The sequence below is a fragment of the Triturus cristatus genome, chromosome 5_2, assembly GCF_964204655.1.
Source record: "Triturus cristatus chromosome 5_2, aTriCri1.1, whole genome shotgun sequence".
Taxonomy (NCBI): domain Eukaryota; kingdom Metazoa; phylum Chordata; class Amphibia; order Caudata; family Salamandridae; genus Triturus; species Triturus cristatus.
In genome coordinates this window covers 303344683-303361224 of record NC_140588.1, presented here as the reverse complement: position 1 = coordinate 303361224, position 16542 = coordinate 303344683, and the positions used below count along the sequence as shown (strand labels likewise).

The following is a 16542-nucleotide window of genomic DNA, read 5'->3' as shown; positions in this document are numbered from 1 at the left end:
ATCAGTGGGATTCACAGGGCACCTCACTCACTTAAGAGGCAGTACCTAAATCCTGTCACTCTCAGAGGCATAAATCCCTGGCTAGGCCCTACCGCCTACACTCCTGGTGGATTCTTCCAGCTCTGCTTCACCCCAATGGCCAACTCACCACAAAAGTTTCCCTCACACTCTTAAGTAGCCCTAGGTCAGGTGACCTCTAGCCAAGGCGGCAAAAGTAAAACCCCACCTCCCTTCTAGAAGGTTCCAGCTTCTTCCAGGAGCTTCCCCACTCTAACTATGGGACAAAAAGGCGGGCTGGTATCGCAACATTGTTGTGGGTCCCAGCCAGCTCCTGGCAGCTAGGGTGCTACTATGAAAAACGACCACCCTGCAGTAGCAGGGGTCTGTGGCAGCCATCTTGGGCGAAGTAAGCACCTGCACCTTAACATTACACAAACGAAAAAAATGAGGGAAAAAGGGCCAAGTCCAACATAACCCCCTTCCAGCCGAAAGCCAGGGTAGACCGATCAATTCCCTTGATGGTCTTCCCTGCTTGGGGCGAGAAAAGGTGGACGCAGGCCCGCAACGGCAGGAGCACCCGCAGGTTCTCCTCCGCTCTGGAACCCGATGGTTCCCTAACAAACCTCCCTGGACCAACGAAACCACCCCACTGGGGCTCCCTAGCTAGTTGTGGCCAGGACCGGCCCCTGGGCCGTCCAGATGTCTCTGGCCCGGGTGATCTCGCGGAGTGGGGGGCAGTAGCCCCAGGCCTGTAGTGCCTGTTGACCACTCCGGTCCTCCTCCTTGCAGTCCTAAACTGCCTCTGGTCCTTCCTCCTGGGGTTCACACCCTTAGGCTGACCAGCCTTCAGGGGCGAGGTTCTCCTCCCCCTAACTCTCCTTCTGGGGTTCCTCACCCTACCCTGCGAGGCACCCTCAGACCACCACTTCCTCTTCAGTACAGGGCCTTGACCCTTCAACTGATTCCTCAACCTAGGGTCTAAACCCTTAGGCCGAGCCGGTGCCCGAGGCGAGACCTTCCTCCCTCTGCACCCCCTTCCAGATTTCAGCACCCTCCTAACGGGAAAAGTACCCCTGGAAGTCAATTTCGGGGGGACCCTGTTAGCAGAGGCCCCACCCGCCAGGTCAGGCAACCCCTGAGCCTGGCACCCCAGCCCAGGATCTAAACCCTGCAACCGGGCCAACCCCAGAACCTCAGGAGCGCTGGTTACAGTCGCCCTGGGTCCTCCTGACACTAGGGGCTCCCCTGCACTGGATGGCACATCGGGACAGCCTAGGCTCCCAACCTGGGGCTCCCTTGCGGAACTCTCCAGGCCCTGAGACTTCGGTTTGGGCACCTCGGGACACCTCCCCGTCTCACGCCTTCCTACAGATAGGTCGTGAGGCCCTACAACCCTCTCTCCCTGGGACCTAGCTGGGCTATCTGCCACTTCTCCCACCTCGCTGGGTTGGGAGATCCCTGCACCACCCCCTTCAGGGTCACACCCCAATGCCTCCTCAGACACCCTGGTGATGTCATCCTGGGGTAAATAAACTTCTAGCTCCTGTGGAGCTTCCGGTATGCTGCCACCAGTGTCCTCACTGGACACATTCATCTGGAGGGCACGCAGCTCCAACTCCTTCATCCGAAGCTCGTGCGCCATCCTCCTCTCCTGCATTGCCCATTTCTTATTCTCCCTTTCCCTTTCCTGTTCCAGTTTGGCTAGCTACCACCTTAACTGCCTCTCTTCCCTTCTATCCTCATACTCCTGTGGAGACGCGCTCCTACTAGACCCTGTCCTACTACTGGCCCCAGAACGTGTCCCTGGGGGCACATTTTCAGACTCCTCTATGTTCACAACGTCTAGGACTTCTTGGGCGCTCTCCTCCTGAGGTGCATCTGGCGCCCCCTGTCCCTCATCCCCTCTCCCTTCTTGGTGGGCTTCTACCCATGCCCTAATGGCGGTACGGAGTTCCGGCGCTTTGGCCCTCCGCATCCCAGGCACCCCCAACTCCTGCGCGAACTCCCTTAGTTGCTTCACTGTGTACCCCTCGAGGTCAGCTAACCGGGATTCCATTCTGGCAGGTGGGGACCTAGACACTAAGGAGAAAATTCCTAGGGTGTAGGCAACAGTTAGTGGCTAACCAGGTTTCTTGCACTCTCTACCTGGACAGTGGAACTAATGATCCAGCAACAATGGTTTCTGAGCTGTGGAACAAAAAATGTAGGATAGGCGTTTAATTGTGGCGCCCTTCGCCTCACGGAAGGGTGCTGTATGGTCACAAGTCCCAAGGATCCCACCGCTGGCCAACAATGTAGGAACCTGGGGTCACCAGGCCCTATAGGCGGTAGCGTGGCGCGAGCCGGTCGGGCAACCAGAGGGCTATGTGTTAAGCAACCATACACCACACGCTTCTCATGGACGAGAGTCACACACAATAAGGGACGCCACACCGTTTAAATTATGCAAATACTTCAAGTTTATCCAAGTATAGCTGGTCAGATGCAGTTCAGGAAATAACAAGGTAATACATGAATCATAATACCATTGTGACATTACATTCGACACTCTGGGTGATATCTATGCAGTGCCTAACCTTGTTCTAGCGCCGTGCGCGCTTACGTAAAGTCTTTCCCTGAACCGGCCGTCTAACTAAGCGTAATACTTGAAAGGGGACACATTGGGTTCACTTAACATGGCGCCTGTAGAACTGAGCGCTCCTCGTGATCAAGGGCCCCTAGTACTGTGAAGCAAGGCATATAAACATAGCGCTACGCGCAATCAGTTGCATGTGGATACGTTTGCGTAGAACATTTAATACATCGCGTGACTCGTAATCAGTCGCATGTCATTACCTTTGAGCAGAGCATATAACACAGTGCGCTACTCGCATTCCTGGGCATGTGACTACTTTCGAGCAGAGCATATAACACCATGCGCTACTCTCATTCCTTGGCATGTAATTACTTCCGAGCAGAACATGTAACACAGTGCGCTACTCGCATTCCTTGGCATATAGTTACTTTCGAGCAGAACATGTAACACAGTGCGCTACTCGCATTCCTTGGCATGTAATTACTTTCGAGCAGAGCATATAACACAATGCGCTACTCGCATTCCTTGGCATTTAATTACTTTCGAGCAGAGCATATAACACATGCGGTTACTCGCCGTCCCGGTCTCTCCGGCTGAGGAAGCAGAGTCGGTGGCGTGAAGCGCCACACGAGAGTAATGTTAGTCAGTACTTTGAACGGCTTCCAGCGGGGAAGATTACTGGACTTGAGGAGCGAGTCCCTATGCTCCGGTGCAGTTCACAGAGCACCGCGCTCAGTAACACAGGAGGGGGGACCCGGACAGGATCCCTCGGCGGGGTCTCTCCATCGCGCAGGCAGGGGAGGGGATTCCCACGGAGGGGACAACCCGGGCCAAGTGCGGTGTGGTTTCCAGACCAGCAGGGGGCGCACCAGGGGGGATCTCGGCCTCCGGGCTTACCTCCGTCTCGGCGTCAGCAGGCGTCCGTCCTCACGACGTTGGGGGAACTCGGCCCCGACCTTGCGCTTCTCCTCACACGGCTGCGACGGCAGCGACGGGGCCCCGGACTTCGCCTGGGCCTCGCGACACAGCAGAGCACTCTCCCAGGCCTCCAGGCCGTGGCGGTGAGCGCGCTGGCTTCGTCGTCGCAGGGGGGGGGCTCAAATTAAGGATGGGGGTAAAGTGCTCAGCGGAGCACGCTGCCGGGGGTCCCAGACCAGGGCAGGGAGCGCGGGGGTCACAGCGCTAATACCTGGTCGATCCCCGGTGACTTGGCAATCGGCTTACTATTTGTTCAATAGGGTAGCTTGAACACGTAGTCTCAGCTCTGGCATTCAAGGCTTACAGCTCGCTCTTGTCATGCAGTCTCAGTTCTTAAAGTTAGGTTTCAGTTCTCAGTTGACAGATGAAGTCTTTTGGCGCAGATGTATCTGGCGCCCTTAAGGGGTTCTGTTACAGGGGTAGGGATGGAGAGGGCGACTAGGTCCTTCCTAGTCAGGTTGGCAGAGAGTCTCTGGGTCCTCCTACTACTGGGCAAGATCAGTGGGATTCACAGGGCACCTCACTCACTTAAGAGGCAGTACCTAAATCCTGTCACTCTCAGAGGCATAAGTCCCTGGCTAGGCCCTACCGCCTACACTCCTGGTGGATTCTTCCAGCTCTGCTTCACCCCAATGGCCAACTCACCACAAAAGTTTCCCTCCCACTCTTAAGTAGCCCTAGGTCAGGTGACCTCTAGCCAAGGCGGCAAAAGTAAAACCCCACCTCCCTTCTAGAAGGTTCCAGCTTCTTCCAGGAGCTTCCCCACTCTAACTATGGGACAAAAAGGCGGGCTGGTATCGCAACATTGTTGTGGGTCCCAGCCAGCTCCTGGCAGCTAGGGTGCTACTATGAAAAACGACCACCCTGCAGTAGCAGGGGTCTGTGGCAGCCATCTTGGGCGAAGTAAGCCCCTGCACCTTAACATTACAAAAACGAAAAAAATGAGGGAAAAAGGGCCAAGTCCAACAGTATGACACTTACAAAAAGCATGAGGAAGCATTGGCACTTACTACATGCTGATAAGACGTTGGAACCTTTCATTTCTTACAGACCGGAACTGATATTCCGTAAGGGTAAAAGCCTTAGGAACTTACTGAGTCCTAGGTGTCCTAGAACAGGCACTCAGGCACATTGTCTCTCGACTCACGGTCTGGGTTTTTTCAAATATGGACGGTGCACTGCGTGCAGATGAGCCACTGACAAAAAGAAGGAATTTTCTGGCCCGAATGGACGGTCTTACAAGATAACTACAAACATTAACTGCCAGACCAACTATGTGGTTTACGTAGTCATATGTAAATGCCAACACAGCTACATTGGCAGCACAATCAGACCTTCGAAAGACCTCATTTTAGAACACATCAGGGCGGTTAAACAGGCTGACACCAGATATCCTATAGCCTTGCACATATTGGAATGTCCTACTCAGGGTAGCCACAAAACCTTCTCTTTTTACCGTTTTGACACCATACCCAGAGACATGAGAGGTGGCAATAGGGAACTAACGTTGAGGCGAAGGGAGGTAACTTGGATCATGCGATTAAGAAGTGTAGAAATGGGCCTAAGCACAGACTACGAATTACACTACTTTTTGGGGGACTTACGCTCTCAGTCATTACATGAGGCTTAATGTTAATAAATTGAAACAGTATTTATCAACTCAACATCACATTCCAAGTGGTTTTCTAACAATTTTCAATTTGATCTCAACTTTGGCTCTCCTATGCTGACCACTTATTTTCTTACTTTCAACCATCCAATACTGCCAAGTTCAAACCGAAGTCTTGAAGTATGCTTCTGTACACTAACATGCAAGCTTACCTAGGACTGCACGTCCCAATATGGATTTGATATCTCAATACTATCGCTGCCATCTGGGGAGGTTACTTGTTCTTCATTATTTATCATGCTCCCTATACCCGTTTCCCTTCTGATGTAGGATTCTATTGTCATAGCCTCTCTTCTTTTACTTTGGTACCAATGTGTTTACTCTGGTACCGATTTGTTTACTGTGAATGCTTTATATTCTCAAGGCGACTCACAGGATTGTGTCTGTAGATCCTGTAGGCATACAATACGAGTTAGTTTGAATTATGATAACTACTGTTTTTTACCGTTTACCTTAGATGGTTTTTAAACCCACTGAATTATTGGAACCTTTACCTCGAGTCTCCCTCAATGTTGCCTCAGTTTTCTATTACATGAGAATTTTTGGATTCAAATATGAATAAACTTGTTGCTTCAGGTAATTCCTGCCAAGATTGATTCGTTTTCTTACGATGGTTTTCCCACGTTCCGTTTACTATATGTTTCCCCCACCAAATTCTTAATTTTCTGTGGGCACACCAGTATATGTGGACATCAGCAATGTCTAATTTTTTAAACCTTTTACTGTATTTAGACCGCAATATATGTGGACACAAGCGCAATAACAATATCTGATCTTAACTCTTTTGCGGGGCTGATTGTTTGCCCATAATTACCTCAGATGCTAAGTGGGATGCGGTGACTAACCGCTCCAAGATGTCCGACATTCTCTTATATACCACTTTGTTTTAGTCTGTTATGCTTAATGCTTATCACAACCCTACGAGCCTTCTGCTCTCTTATCCCCAATTACACGGGATCCCCAGCGGGCCACAATAACACACCTTGGGGGCTAACGCTTTGTATGTTATTAACCTTTATGGCAAAGAAGGGTACTGAGTGTTACCGTTCTAAGATGGCAATCGTCTTTTCTGTACACAGTTTGATATTGCCTGTCATGCTTCTAGCGGGTACAGTCCTACAACTGTTTTCGCTCTCTTGCCCATATAAACTTGTGTTCATCTGCGGGCCAGAATTAGGTCTCCAGCGCACACGCCGGAGTGAGCACCCATAGTCAGACGTTCATCTGCAACCAGCGGTACAATACCACTTACGCTAGGTACAAGCCTCTGCTTTTGGGGGAACTATTGCAGCATACCTACCACAGGGTCTGTTAGCTTACTTGTCCTGACACTCCTTCTTTTGGTCCTCTCTGTCATGTATAGGTTTTGCAGATACCCGCAAAGATATGGCTACTGGTGATTTGGTTTGACACAACCTTCATAGAGTAGGTGCACTGCACTACGGTTCACATTTCTTTACGCCTGAATAGACTTGTACAACCATGAAATCTTCCTTAAAGTACGTGGGACCACTTGATCATATTCCTAAACAAAACAGCATATGCCCGTGCCGTTTTTCTTTGGGTATACTCTTATATGCAATTAGGTTGTTTTCCTTTTTTATTCATCCTTAGGAACTTTTGAATTGAAATCACAAGGATACACATTCACTGAATAGGAGTGACTATATACTGGACATAGGATGCCTTACAGTCTTAACTGTGTGTCATACTTTGGACCTCTTAAATCAATTTCGGGACAGAACTACAACTGAAATTAAGGTTGTTTTCCCTATCAGCTATGGTTACCACTAGCATGATACACCTGTTCTTAGAGTACTGTAAACTTAGCATTTTTTTTAATCTTGTTTGCCCTTCTCTCTTCTCCTAGGATCTACGTGAATAGAGTATAGGTACTTCTGCTTTTTGTTACGAACCTTTTGGGTATCAGGCAACATTAAAGGGGTGTTGCTTTCTATGTCTCACTCTAGTAAAGTCACTGTTGACTTTAGGATTAAATGTCACAATTGAACTCACGAGGAACGAGCATGTCTTAATTCCAGACCAGTTTGTAGTGTCTTAGAGTGTAAACTTAATTTTTCTTAAACGCACTAGTTTGTCATTAGACAACCAAGGTGACATGTTTACGACAGCATGGGTTTCCACAGGCTCGAGTAGGCAATACGAGTCGATCCTTCAAAGTCGTTCTGTCACAATGGGAAATCGACATTAGATGCTATTGTTGGATACCTTGCATTCCCAATTCTGTACGTTTGCTTATTTCTTAGCCTTGGAGAAGTCGCTGCGCACAACCATAAAGCACGATGAAACATGTCTTGGTTAAGGCTTTTGAGAATAAACTGAAGCGAATGTTCCAGCAAGGAGTCAAGTTTTTTGTTACACTGCTATTGATATAAACTGTATACTGTTGGCGTGTGCAGGGGATTGTTGTTTTAAAAGTTCATTTACGGAATTCCCAATGCTAACCTATGCGATGAATAGGGCTCACAGTAGTGAAAACAAAATATGCTGTTTGTCACTACCAAGACATGCAAAGCATAAAACCACATGTCCTACCTCAGAGGTGACCTATATGTAATAAAAAAGGGGGGTTTAAGGCTTGGCAAGTAGTTTTAAATCAAACACAAGCAGATGATGGATGGAGCGCTGAAACTTTTCAGATACTAAACCCCAGTCACAGATCTGGGTTGAATCCATCATCGTTCTTTAGCTCACTTTGCCACCACAGGGGTGAGTGTCTGAAAAGTTTCAGTGCTCCGTTCATCATCTCCTTGAGTTTGCTTTGTTCGCCCTAAGTTGGCAGGGTATGCCCAGACGTGGGTCCCTTGCTCAATTTGCCACTGGATTCAAGCTAGCCTGGCTGATGAAGGGTGTTACCCAGAAACCGGCCCCAGGATGCTTGTTTCCGGTTCATGGAAGACCTGGCTTGGCAGTTTGGGCTAGAATGTTCCCATAAGGCACAGGGTCAAGACTGATTTGTATATAGCTGGGTCTGAACTGAGGTGGCGAAGTGAGCTAAAGAATGATGATAGATTCAACCCAGATCTGTGACTGGGAGTTAGTGTCTAAAAAGTTTCAGCACTCCGCCCATCATCTCCTTGTGTTTGCTAAGTAGTTTTAAATGCCATGTTGAAGTGGCAGTAAACTGCACACACGGGTACTGCTGTGGCAGGCCAGGGACAGGTTTGAAAGGCTACTTTTGTGGGTGACACAATTAGTGCTGCACGCCCATTAGTAGCATTTAACTTACAGGCCCTGCATATATGGTATACCAATTTGCAAGGGACAGGGTGAAATGTAAATGTGTTTGTACTTATATAGCGCACAGCTACCCCATTTCAGGGTTTCCCGGCACTGTACTCATACCGCTAGGGAACCCTTCCTGGCTTTTCCCTGTGAAATGTCCACTCCTGGGCATCCCCAGGGGGAAGCCAGGCATCCCAGCGCTGTTGTGGAGATTAAGCAAGCTATTGCCCAGAGTTGCAGCGTGGGACCCATGATTAGAATAGGCACCGAGGCGAGAAATCAGGTCCGAGGAATTATGAGCCCAAGACCCGCCGAGGCGGGAATTGAACCCTGGTCCCGGGCCAGACCTCTGCATCAGGGTCTGCCGCTCTAACCATTGAGCCACACTTCTCCACACTCTAACTTACAGGCCCAGCGTATATGGTATACCAATTTGCAAGGGACTTACAAGTACATCAAATATGTATACACCAATTGCACACATGTTCAGGGAAAAAGCACATGTACTTTAGCACTGGTCAGCTGGGGCAAAGTGTTCAGAGTCCTAAGGCCAATAAAAAGATTCAACAAAACGAGGAGGAGGAAGGCAAAAAGTTTGGGGTGAACATTCCGAGATGGCCATATTCCAACACCAGACATAAAAATGCATTGAGAAAGTGTCCCCTTCATTCTAAGGAAGTTCACATTACACTGTATTTTTAAGAACTAGGTTTAGCTTATTCCTTTTCTAAAGCAAGCACAAAATAGGCACAGAAGCTGATGCCTTATTATCATTGGAACACAGTCATAACTTGAGGCTAAGCAAATCTAATAGTTCAAACCAATTTCAAACTTTAAACTCCTCAAGCAGAGTGCTCTGTGCCCTTAAAGCACAACTCTGGAATTCATTAAATCGCATTCTGAGTAATTTTCCACATCTGAACACATTCTAAAGAAGTTTGAAGTCTGGCCACATGAAAGAGACCTTCTGCTTTCAACTGTACGGCGGCAACCCACAGCTTTCCTCCAAAGGTGAGAACTTGCCCCTTTGAGTTGAGTCCATCTTCCTAAGAAACACTTTACTGGAAACAAACTTAAGGGTTACTCTCTACCTCCGGTTGATTTGCATCATCCGCGATATGGACCTTATGACCCTCACTTTGCAAGCATTGCAAAATTGCTGCATGTTGCAAGCTGTTGCTATACAGATCATTAAAATAAATGAGTAAATAATTAATTTATACATTCATCATCCTGTCCCTAAATGTCTTAAATTAGGCTTTGGTCCTGCCCGTAAGCACCTGGAGCCTTTTGTGCCTCAAATACAGTAATTTCCTTGGAGTTTTTAGCATTTCTTCACCGACCAACATTAGGGCACACTGTATTGATTGAGGTTATGATCTGCGTACTAACTTAATTTTGAATTTTAGTTTCATTCGAAACCAGTATTGTCCTAATGAATTTGTTTCTTGAAGAAGTCTTAATAAGTGTTGTCCACTGCTAGACGATTATCTGACATGTACATAGAATCGACAGACAAGTTATTTTGTGGTTGTTTTGAGATCCGTACTCTCTGTCAAAATATGTACGTTTAGATAAACATCTTACCACAAATCGTTCATGAAATCCTGCACTTCTTCACTTTATGTAGACAGGACAATAGAAAGGATGAAACATCAAAATTCCTTTTGTTGCATTGCCGCAGAATAGTAATTTATATACCGAGTTAAGTCAGAACTGGCCTAGGAATGTCTTTCCGTGAAGGCTTAATGTTGTATCCTGTTCTTTAGGTAACGAAGCTCGTTATTTTACTGCCATTCTGTTGAAAAATTCTAAGGTTAAATTGATCAGTCAAGAAATAACTCCTTTCCCTTCATCAACCATGATGAGAAACCTCCTTACTGTTCATGTGAGTACTTAATAATTGCACTGACGAGTCTTGTGCCTTTATAGGGCATTTCCTTAGTTGTTGTGTATTTATGTGGAGCCAGAATGTTCATCTTTCACACACACAAAATCTGGGCTTCATATAGGATTTTAAAGTGGCTGTTTTAATTCCTGCTTATAGTAGTTGGGGGTAGAATTATTTATAGTTGCAAAAAAACAATTTGTTATTGCCGATGGGGGTATTTTCAAGAGGACTGATTATAATAATTATCTTATTCATATTCTTCATGCTGTAGCAAATGCTTTCTTTGGGCACTAACATAAGACAGAATCCTAAACTTACTACCATTTTGGTACTCACAGAAGGCACTTACTCATTTTGGCATTCACAGAAGGCACTTACTCATCGATGAGTAAGCCTTCTGTGAATACCAAATGAGATGTTTAAGTGCACTTACTCATTTTGGTATTCACAGAAGGCACCTACTCATTTTGATATTCACAGAAGACACTTACTCATTTTGGTATTCATAGAAGGCACTTACTCATTGATGAGTAAGTGCCTTCTGTGAGTACCAAAATGGTAGTAAGTTTAGGATTTAGTCTTAAGTTAGTTCTGTGAATCAGGCCCTTTGTGTCTGGAACTTGACTTAAAATCCTCTCTGCAAATCAGAGCGCAGCTATTGCAGAACAACTCCATGTAACAGTTCACTGCTGATACCACTGTTGGGTAGACTCTTGTGCATTGGTTAATACCATAGTCTTCCAATTGATGGTTTGACTGATTATAAATAGTGAAAGACGCCAGTATGTCACTTACCTAGCAGGCTGCATAGGATCATTAATAATGAGAGGCATAACTTGCCCAGAAAAATCTGAAAATAATTTATGAGAGGTTGATAATATCCGTCCCTGACCAGAGCAATAGGATGGTTTAAATCAGTTTACTCCAAATGATCCCACAATTTCAGTGATCAGCTTCCCTTTTATTTGGATCTTTGTTGAGACTTGTTTTTGATGGCAGAGACTTTTTAAGGTGAGGCCGATAATGCTACACTGAATGAAAAATAGTATTGAGCAATAAGTTGGGCATTTGTTCTGTCCCATTCTAGGGTGGCACTGCTTCTTTCAGGCTGAAAGGCCTTAAATGTATCTCTTACTCAATGCAGAGCAATTTAAAATGTTTCTCCTAGTAAAAATGTTGCCACATTATAGGAAACTGAAATGTTTGTTCTCACGTCAGTGAAAACCCATGGTAGCATGAGGACCAGGGGGCCAGTTTCAGGACTGGAAGGCCAAATGTGCACCGGATAGCCAGCTTGGCAAACCTTTATGAGGAGAGAGCACAATTTTTGGTAGACAAATATGAAATTTTCCCTGTCCAGTCATATTCACTTGCTACACGTAGGGCCTGATTAGGAGTTTGGCGGAGCGGAAGCAGGACCGCACTGCCAAACCTGTGATTGAACCGCCTGCCAGATTAGGAGTTTTCTCCTGGTCTAACAGGCAGTTCTTTGGCATTCTCATGGCTATGCCTATTAAATAGGCACCGAAATGGGAACATCAAAATCAGTACCTGCACGGCATGAACTGCTGCAGTCCATGCCGTGGAGGTACTGGGGTGCATGCATACGTGGGGCACAACATGTGTCCCCCTGCATGCAACCCCAGTCCCAGAGGCAACAGGGGGAAATGTAAGGCCCCCTTTGTTTCCTCTCTGCCACGGTTTGCATGGAGGTAGAGCTCAAATGAAACCCGCGGCATAGAGGAAACTCGTAATATGCATGGTGGGACTGCGGCAGACCCGCCAAGCCTTTTGTAGCCTCAAGAACAGCGCGCCACCACCAGGGATCTCTGATCCCTGGCAATTGTGGCTGTCCCAGGGAGACCCGACTGCCCTAGTTCTAATAGAGAAGTCGGAAGGCTGCGGCCTCACCCCGCGAGTCTGGCGAGTTTTAAGACCTTTCTAAAGTCTTATCCAAAGGGGATGGGAGATTTAAGAATTTAATAAGATTGTAAAGTTTCTATGAAGAGATGTACCCCAAACCATTCCTACCAGTTTTGGGAGAACACCCATAGGTGTCTAAGAGGTAGATTAGTAGCAGGTGTGGGTATTAGTCAAAACCACATTTGCACAGAATTGCCTGTACCAAGCAAACTCATTTTAATTTAATTTGAAGTTAACCCTCAGTGCAGTCTGCAGCCATTTAATTAATGTGATACACCCTTTTTAAAGAGTATCAGTGAATACAACACCTATAATTACATCGCTGTAGATTACATTGCAGTATTCACATCACAGTTACTTTTAGACCACAATGTTTTACCTCATGGTACCTATACATTGCACTTTTATGGTATTATTTCTAAACGTTTGGGTGTGTGTGTGATATGTGTTTTAAATATTGTGTACCGGCTAAGCTTTGAGGTAAGGTTACCTAATTATTTAAATTATTTAGTTTTAATGTTGCGTTTATATATGGTATCTATATTTATGGATATATTTTCACTGAATAAAAAACAAAGGTTAAAGTGACGTTAACATTTTAAACTTAGAAAAACCTGAAATTTATCAGTTATGGTTAGCTGAAGTAACTATAATTTTCATCCCCACTATGCATAGTGATGTCATTTCAGATGTTGTATTGATATTATCAATGATGTCATAGAATATGTCATGAGTGATGTAATATGTGCGGTTATAAACAGTGCATGGAGAGGATGTGACTTACACTTGTTCCTCTGATAAAGCCTGACTGCTCTGAGCCACTGCTATCCACAGTTGAGCTAAGGTGTTTGAAACAAATCTAACTGAACCAAGTACAGTTAGTGAGCTTATTACAGAGTGAGGTTGCACAACAACACCATATAATAAACCGCTTTCCCCAGATTGGTGCCTAGCGGTGGGATCCAGAACTTGTGTGTATCCAGGGACATCCGGTTAATACCTTTTGAAAAGTTAAAAAATCCTCCAACTTGATACCTAGAAGGAAGTGCTTGTAATTTCCAATCACGTTGCCAAGTTCTGAAATCTACTGGACACTGTTTGCATGAGTTTGGAAACTTTTCAAAAGGTTTGAAAAAGTTTGTCAACGTTTTTGCAAAGTTATTGAGTGTCACAAAAAGGGTTAGAAAACATAAAGATAGGCTTGGCCAGTCTGTCCACTATCAAGATCAATGAATTGAGAGTCTTGTGCAAGGACTGAAACATCAGCTTGGGTGCATCAGCAAAAAAGAAGAATCTCTAGAGAGAGCCCTCTGGGCTTGTGAGGATGCCCGGGGGAACCCAAGCACTTTTGGAGAGTGACCCAGACAGTGGGGAAAAGGATGATCACAGGAGGATCATCAACGAGGAGGAGGGGGGTGATAGCACCCTGACCCCCACCATCCACCCAAGGCTTCCTTCAACATCTAGCAGTGAGAGGAGCTTAAGGTCAGAGAGGAGGCCTAGTAAGCCTCCTAGATCTGGAGGAGAGGAGATTGGCCTTGAAGAAAAGGAGACTGGCACATTAGGAGAAAAGGGTCAAGCTGGGCTTGAAATCCATAGAGAATGGTGATAGCAACCAAGAGGCTGAGGTAACTGCACAGCCTAAATATGTTGAGGGGAATGACATAGATAAGTGGCTTGTAACCTATGAGAGAGTTGTCCTGATGAGGAAAGTGGGTACTCAGCACGGGGGTCCTTGTTGTGGGAACTGGTTCCAGTGGTGGGTTGAGAAAGGCTGCTGACATTAGAGGATGGGGTGGCAGAGTCTTACACTCGCATGAAAGCAGCATTTATACATTCATTTGGTCTCCCCCAGAGGTGTATTGACAGAAATGTAGTAACACACACAAGGGGACAGCACAGACATGGGTGGACATTTTGGATGCTTCAGTAAAGGTGCTGAATGGCTGAGTTAAAGGTAACAAGGTGGATACTTAAGAAGGGCTCTATAATTTGTCGGTTAAATAGGATATCCTTACAAATTGTTCATCAGAGAAGTTATTCCAGCACCTGGTAAATTCAAGGATGTCTAGTCCCAAGGAGCTGGGCACACTGGCAGAAGAATGGACGCACACTAGGGTACCCAAGAAGTCCCCTAAGAAAGCGGGTCAGCCCTCTGTTCAGGGGAAAGATGTGGGCAACAAAAATAAAAAGAAAGAGTCCCCAAAAAAACACCCAAGGGGTGGGGGAACCGGAGACCCTTCCCACTCCAAGGGGAGGGAGTACTTGGGAAAGAATTATGACCCTTCAAAGGCTGGGGTGTGTTATGTTTGTTAGCTGCCAGGACACAAGAGAGGATATTCTGAGTGCACGGAGAAATCACCCACTTGCAAGATCTGCCAGCGTTGGCGAACTTCCCGCCAGGTATGACTTGTGCCAGAGGCAGAGGACTTGCCCAACTCTTGAAGACCTGAGGATACCAGGAAAGTGGTGGTCCTTCAGCAATACAGACAATTCCTCTTCAACCGGGCCCATGGCATCCCCCTATCTGGTCATTTGCAGCAGACCAAAACCTGGGAGAGGTTGGTCATTCACTTCTGTAGGCCCCAAATGTCAGAGAATTGAAGGAGCTCTGTCACTTCTGTGTCACCTGTCAAGGCAGGGGCAAGCCAAAGGGTTTCTAGATACTACTAACTGTCATGGGGACTCCCTTGAGAGGGTAGGGATCGATATTGTTGACCCTCTTAGCACTCAGACTGCATCTGGGCACAGGCTCATCTTTCATCCAGGTGTTAGTGGACCATGCCACAAGGTACCCAGAAGCCACCTCCTTAGGACAGTCACAGAGTATATACTGGGCCTTTGCTCCAGGATGGCCAAGTATATGAAGAGGGCAAGCAAGAATTTGGAGGCCAGCGACAGCTTGTCAAGCACTGGTGTGACCAGAAATTCTCCTTGGTAGATTACCGATCAGGGCAGTTGGTGTGGGTTTTAGAAACTGTAGCTTGTAGTGCCCTCCAAGACATGTGGACTAGGCCCTCTCCATTTCTGAAAAGAAGGCGGGATACACCTATCTGCTGGACCTAGGTACCCCAAAGAACTCTCACAGGGTAATATATATAAGTCAACAGTTTGAAACCACACCTTGACAAAGCGGACATGGCCATGCTCATGGTGACGGATGGAGGGGAAGAGGAGAAAAGTGAACCTCTCCCTGACTTACTGTCCAAGAATGCCAACAACCTGAAGTAGTCCACTCCTCCACTTTGACTGACCAGAAACACAAGGACTATTAAACCTTGTTGAAACTGTTTGCGGGTCTGCTCTCCTTGACTCCAGGTCTGACAACTTGCTTCATGATATGGACACCGGTGACAGTCTGCATGTTCAGAGTAAAATTTATAGGGTGTCAGTCCAAGTCACAGCTAGAATTAGGGTTGTGGTTGCCAAGATGCTAGAACTTGGGGTGGCTGAGTCCTGGCCCAGCCCAGAGGTGCTGGTGCCCAAATAAAACCCAAAATGGAGAAAACCTGAGGTGAGGTTCTATGTGGACTACAGATGCCTGAATGTTGTCACTGACTGATGCTCACCCCATACTCAGGGCTGATGAGCTCATAGACAAGTTGGGGTCTGCCAAGTACCTAACTACATTCACTTTAACTTCAGGATACTGGCAGATAGCCATCACACAAAGAGCCATGGAGAGGTCTTCATTTTCCACTCCTCAAGGCCACTTTCAATTTAAAGGGATGCCCTTTTGGTTGGACAGATGCTTCTGAACATGGGATTGGGGAAGTGTTGGCACAGGTAAATGATGAGGGCCAGGATCAACCAGTTGTGTTTATGAGTAGGTAACTCCTCCCCAAAGAACAGCATTGAAGTGCCATTGAGATGGAAGCCTTTGCTGTGGTTTGGTCCCTGAACAAGCTGAAAACATACTTGTTTGGGACTCACTTAAGAGTTCAAACGGACCACAATCCTATCAGGTGGCATATGTAGATGAAAGATGAAAACCTAGAACTGTTGAGGTAGTCCAGTTCCCTACAGGGTATGGACTTTACAGTGGACAACAGACTAGGGCCTGACCATGCCAATGCAAATTTGCCTTTCCAGGTTCTTCCACTTAGATGATACCTACAAGGGTGCAGGTTATTTGCTTATCACCTTTTATCTGGAGGGGGACACGTAAGGAAATACCTCTTTTTCCATGATCACCTCCAGGTTTTTGGACTGATACTGCCCATATTTCAACCCTGAAGGTATACAGAGGCCTGCTAAACA

General features: G+C 46.6%; 1 protein-coding gene across 1 annotated transcript in view; it reads left to right on the top strand.

The window, feature by feature from the left end:
* Positions 1 to 16542, top strand: part of LOC146822902 (tyrosyl-DNA phosphodiesterase 2-like) — a 243948-nt gene that overhangs the window by 183819 nt on the left and 43587 nt on the right. Inside the window, exon 6 of the mRNA XM_085606594.1 lies at positions 10238 to 10356. Coding sequence (XP_085462720.1) covers positions 10238 to 10356 — 119 coding nt within the window. The remainder of the gene's footprint in view (positions 1 to 10237; positions 10357 to 16542) is intronic.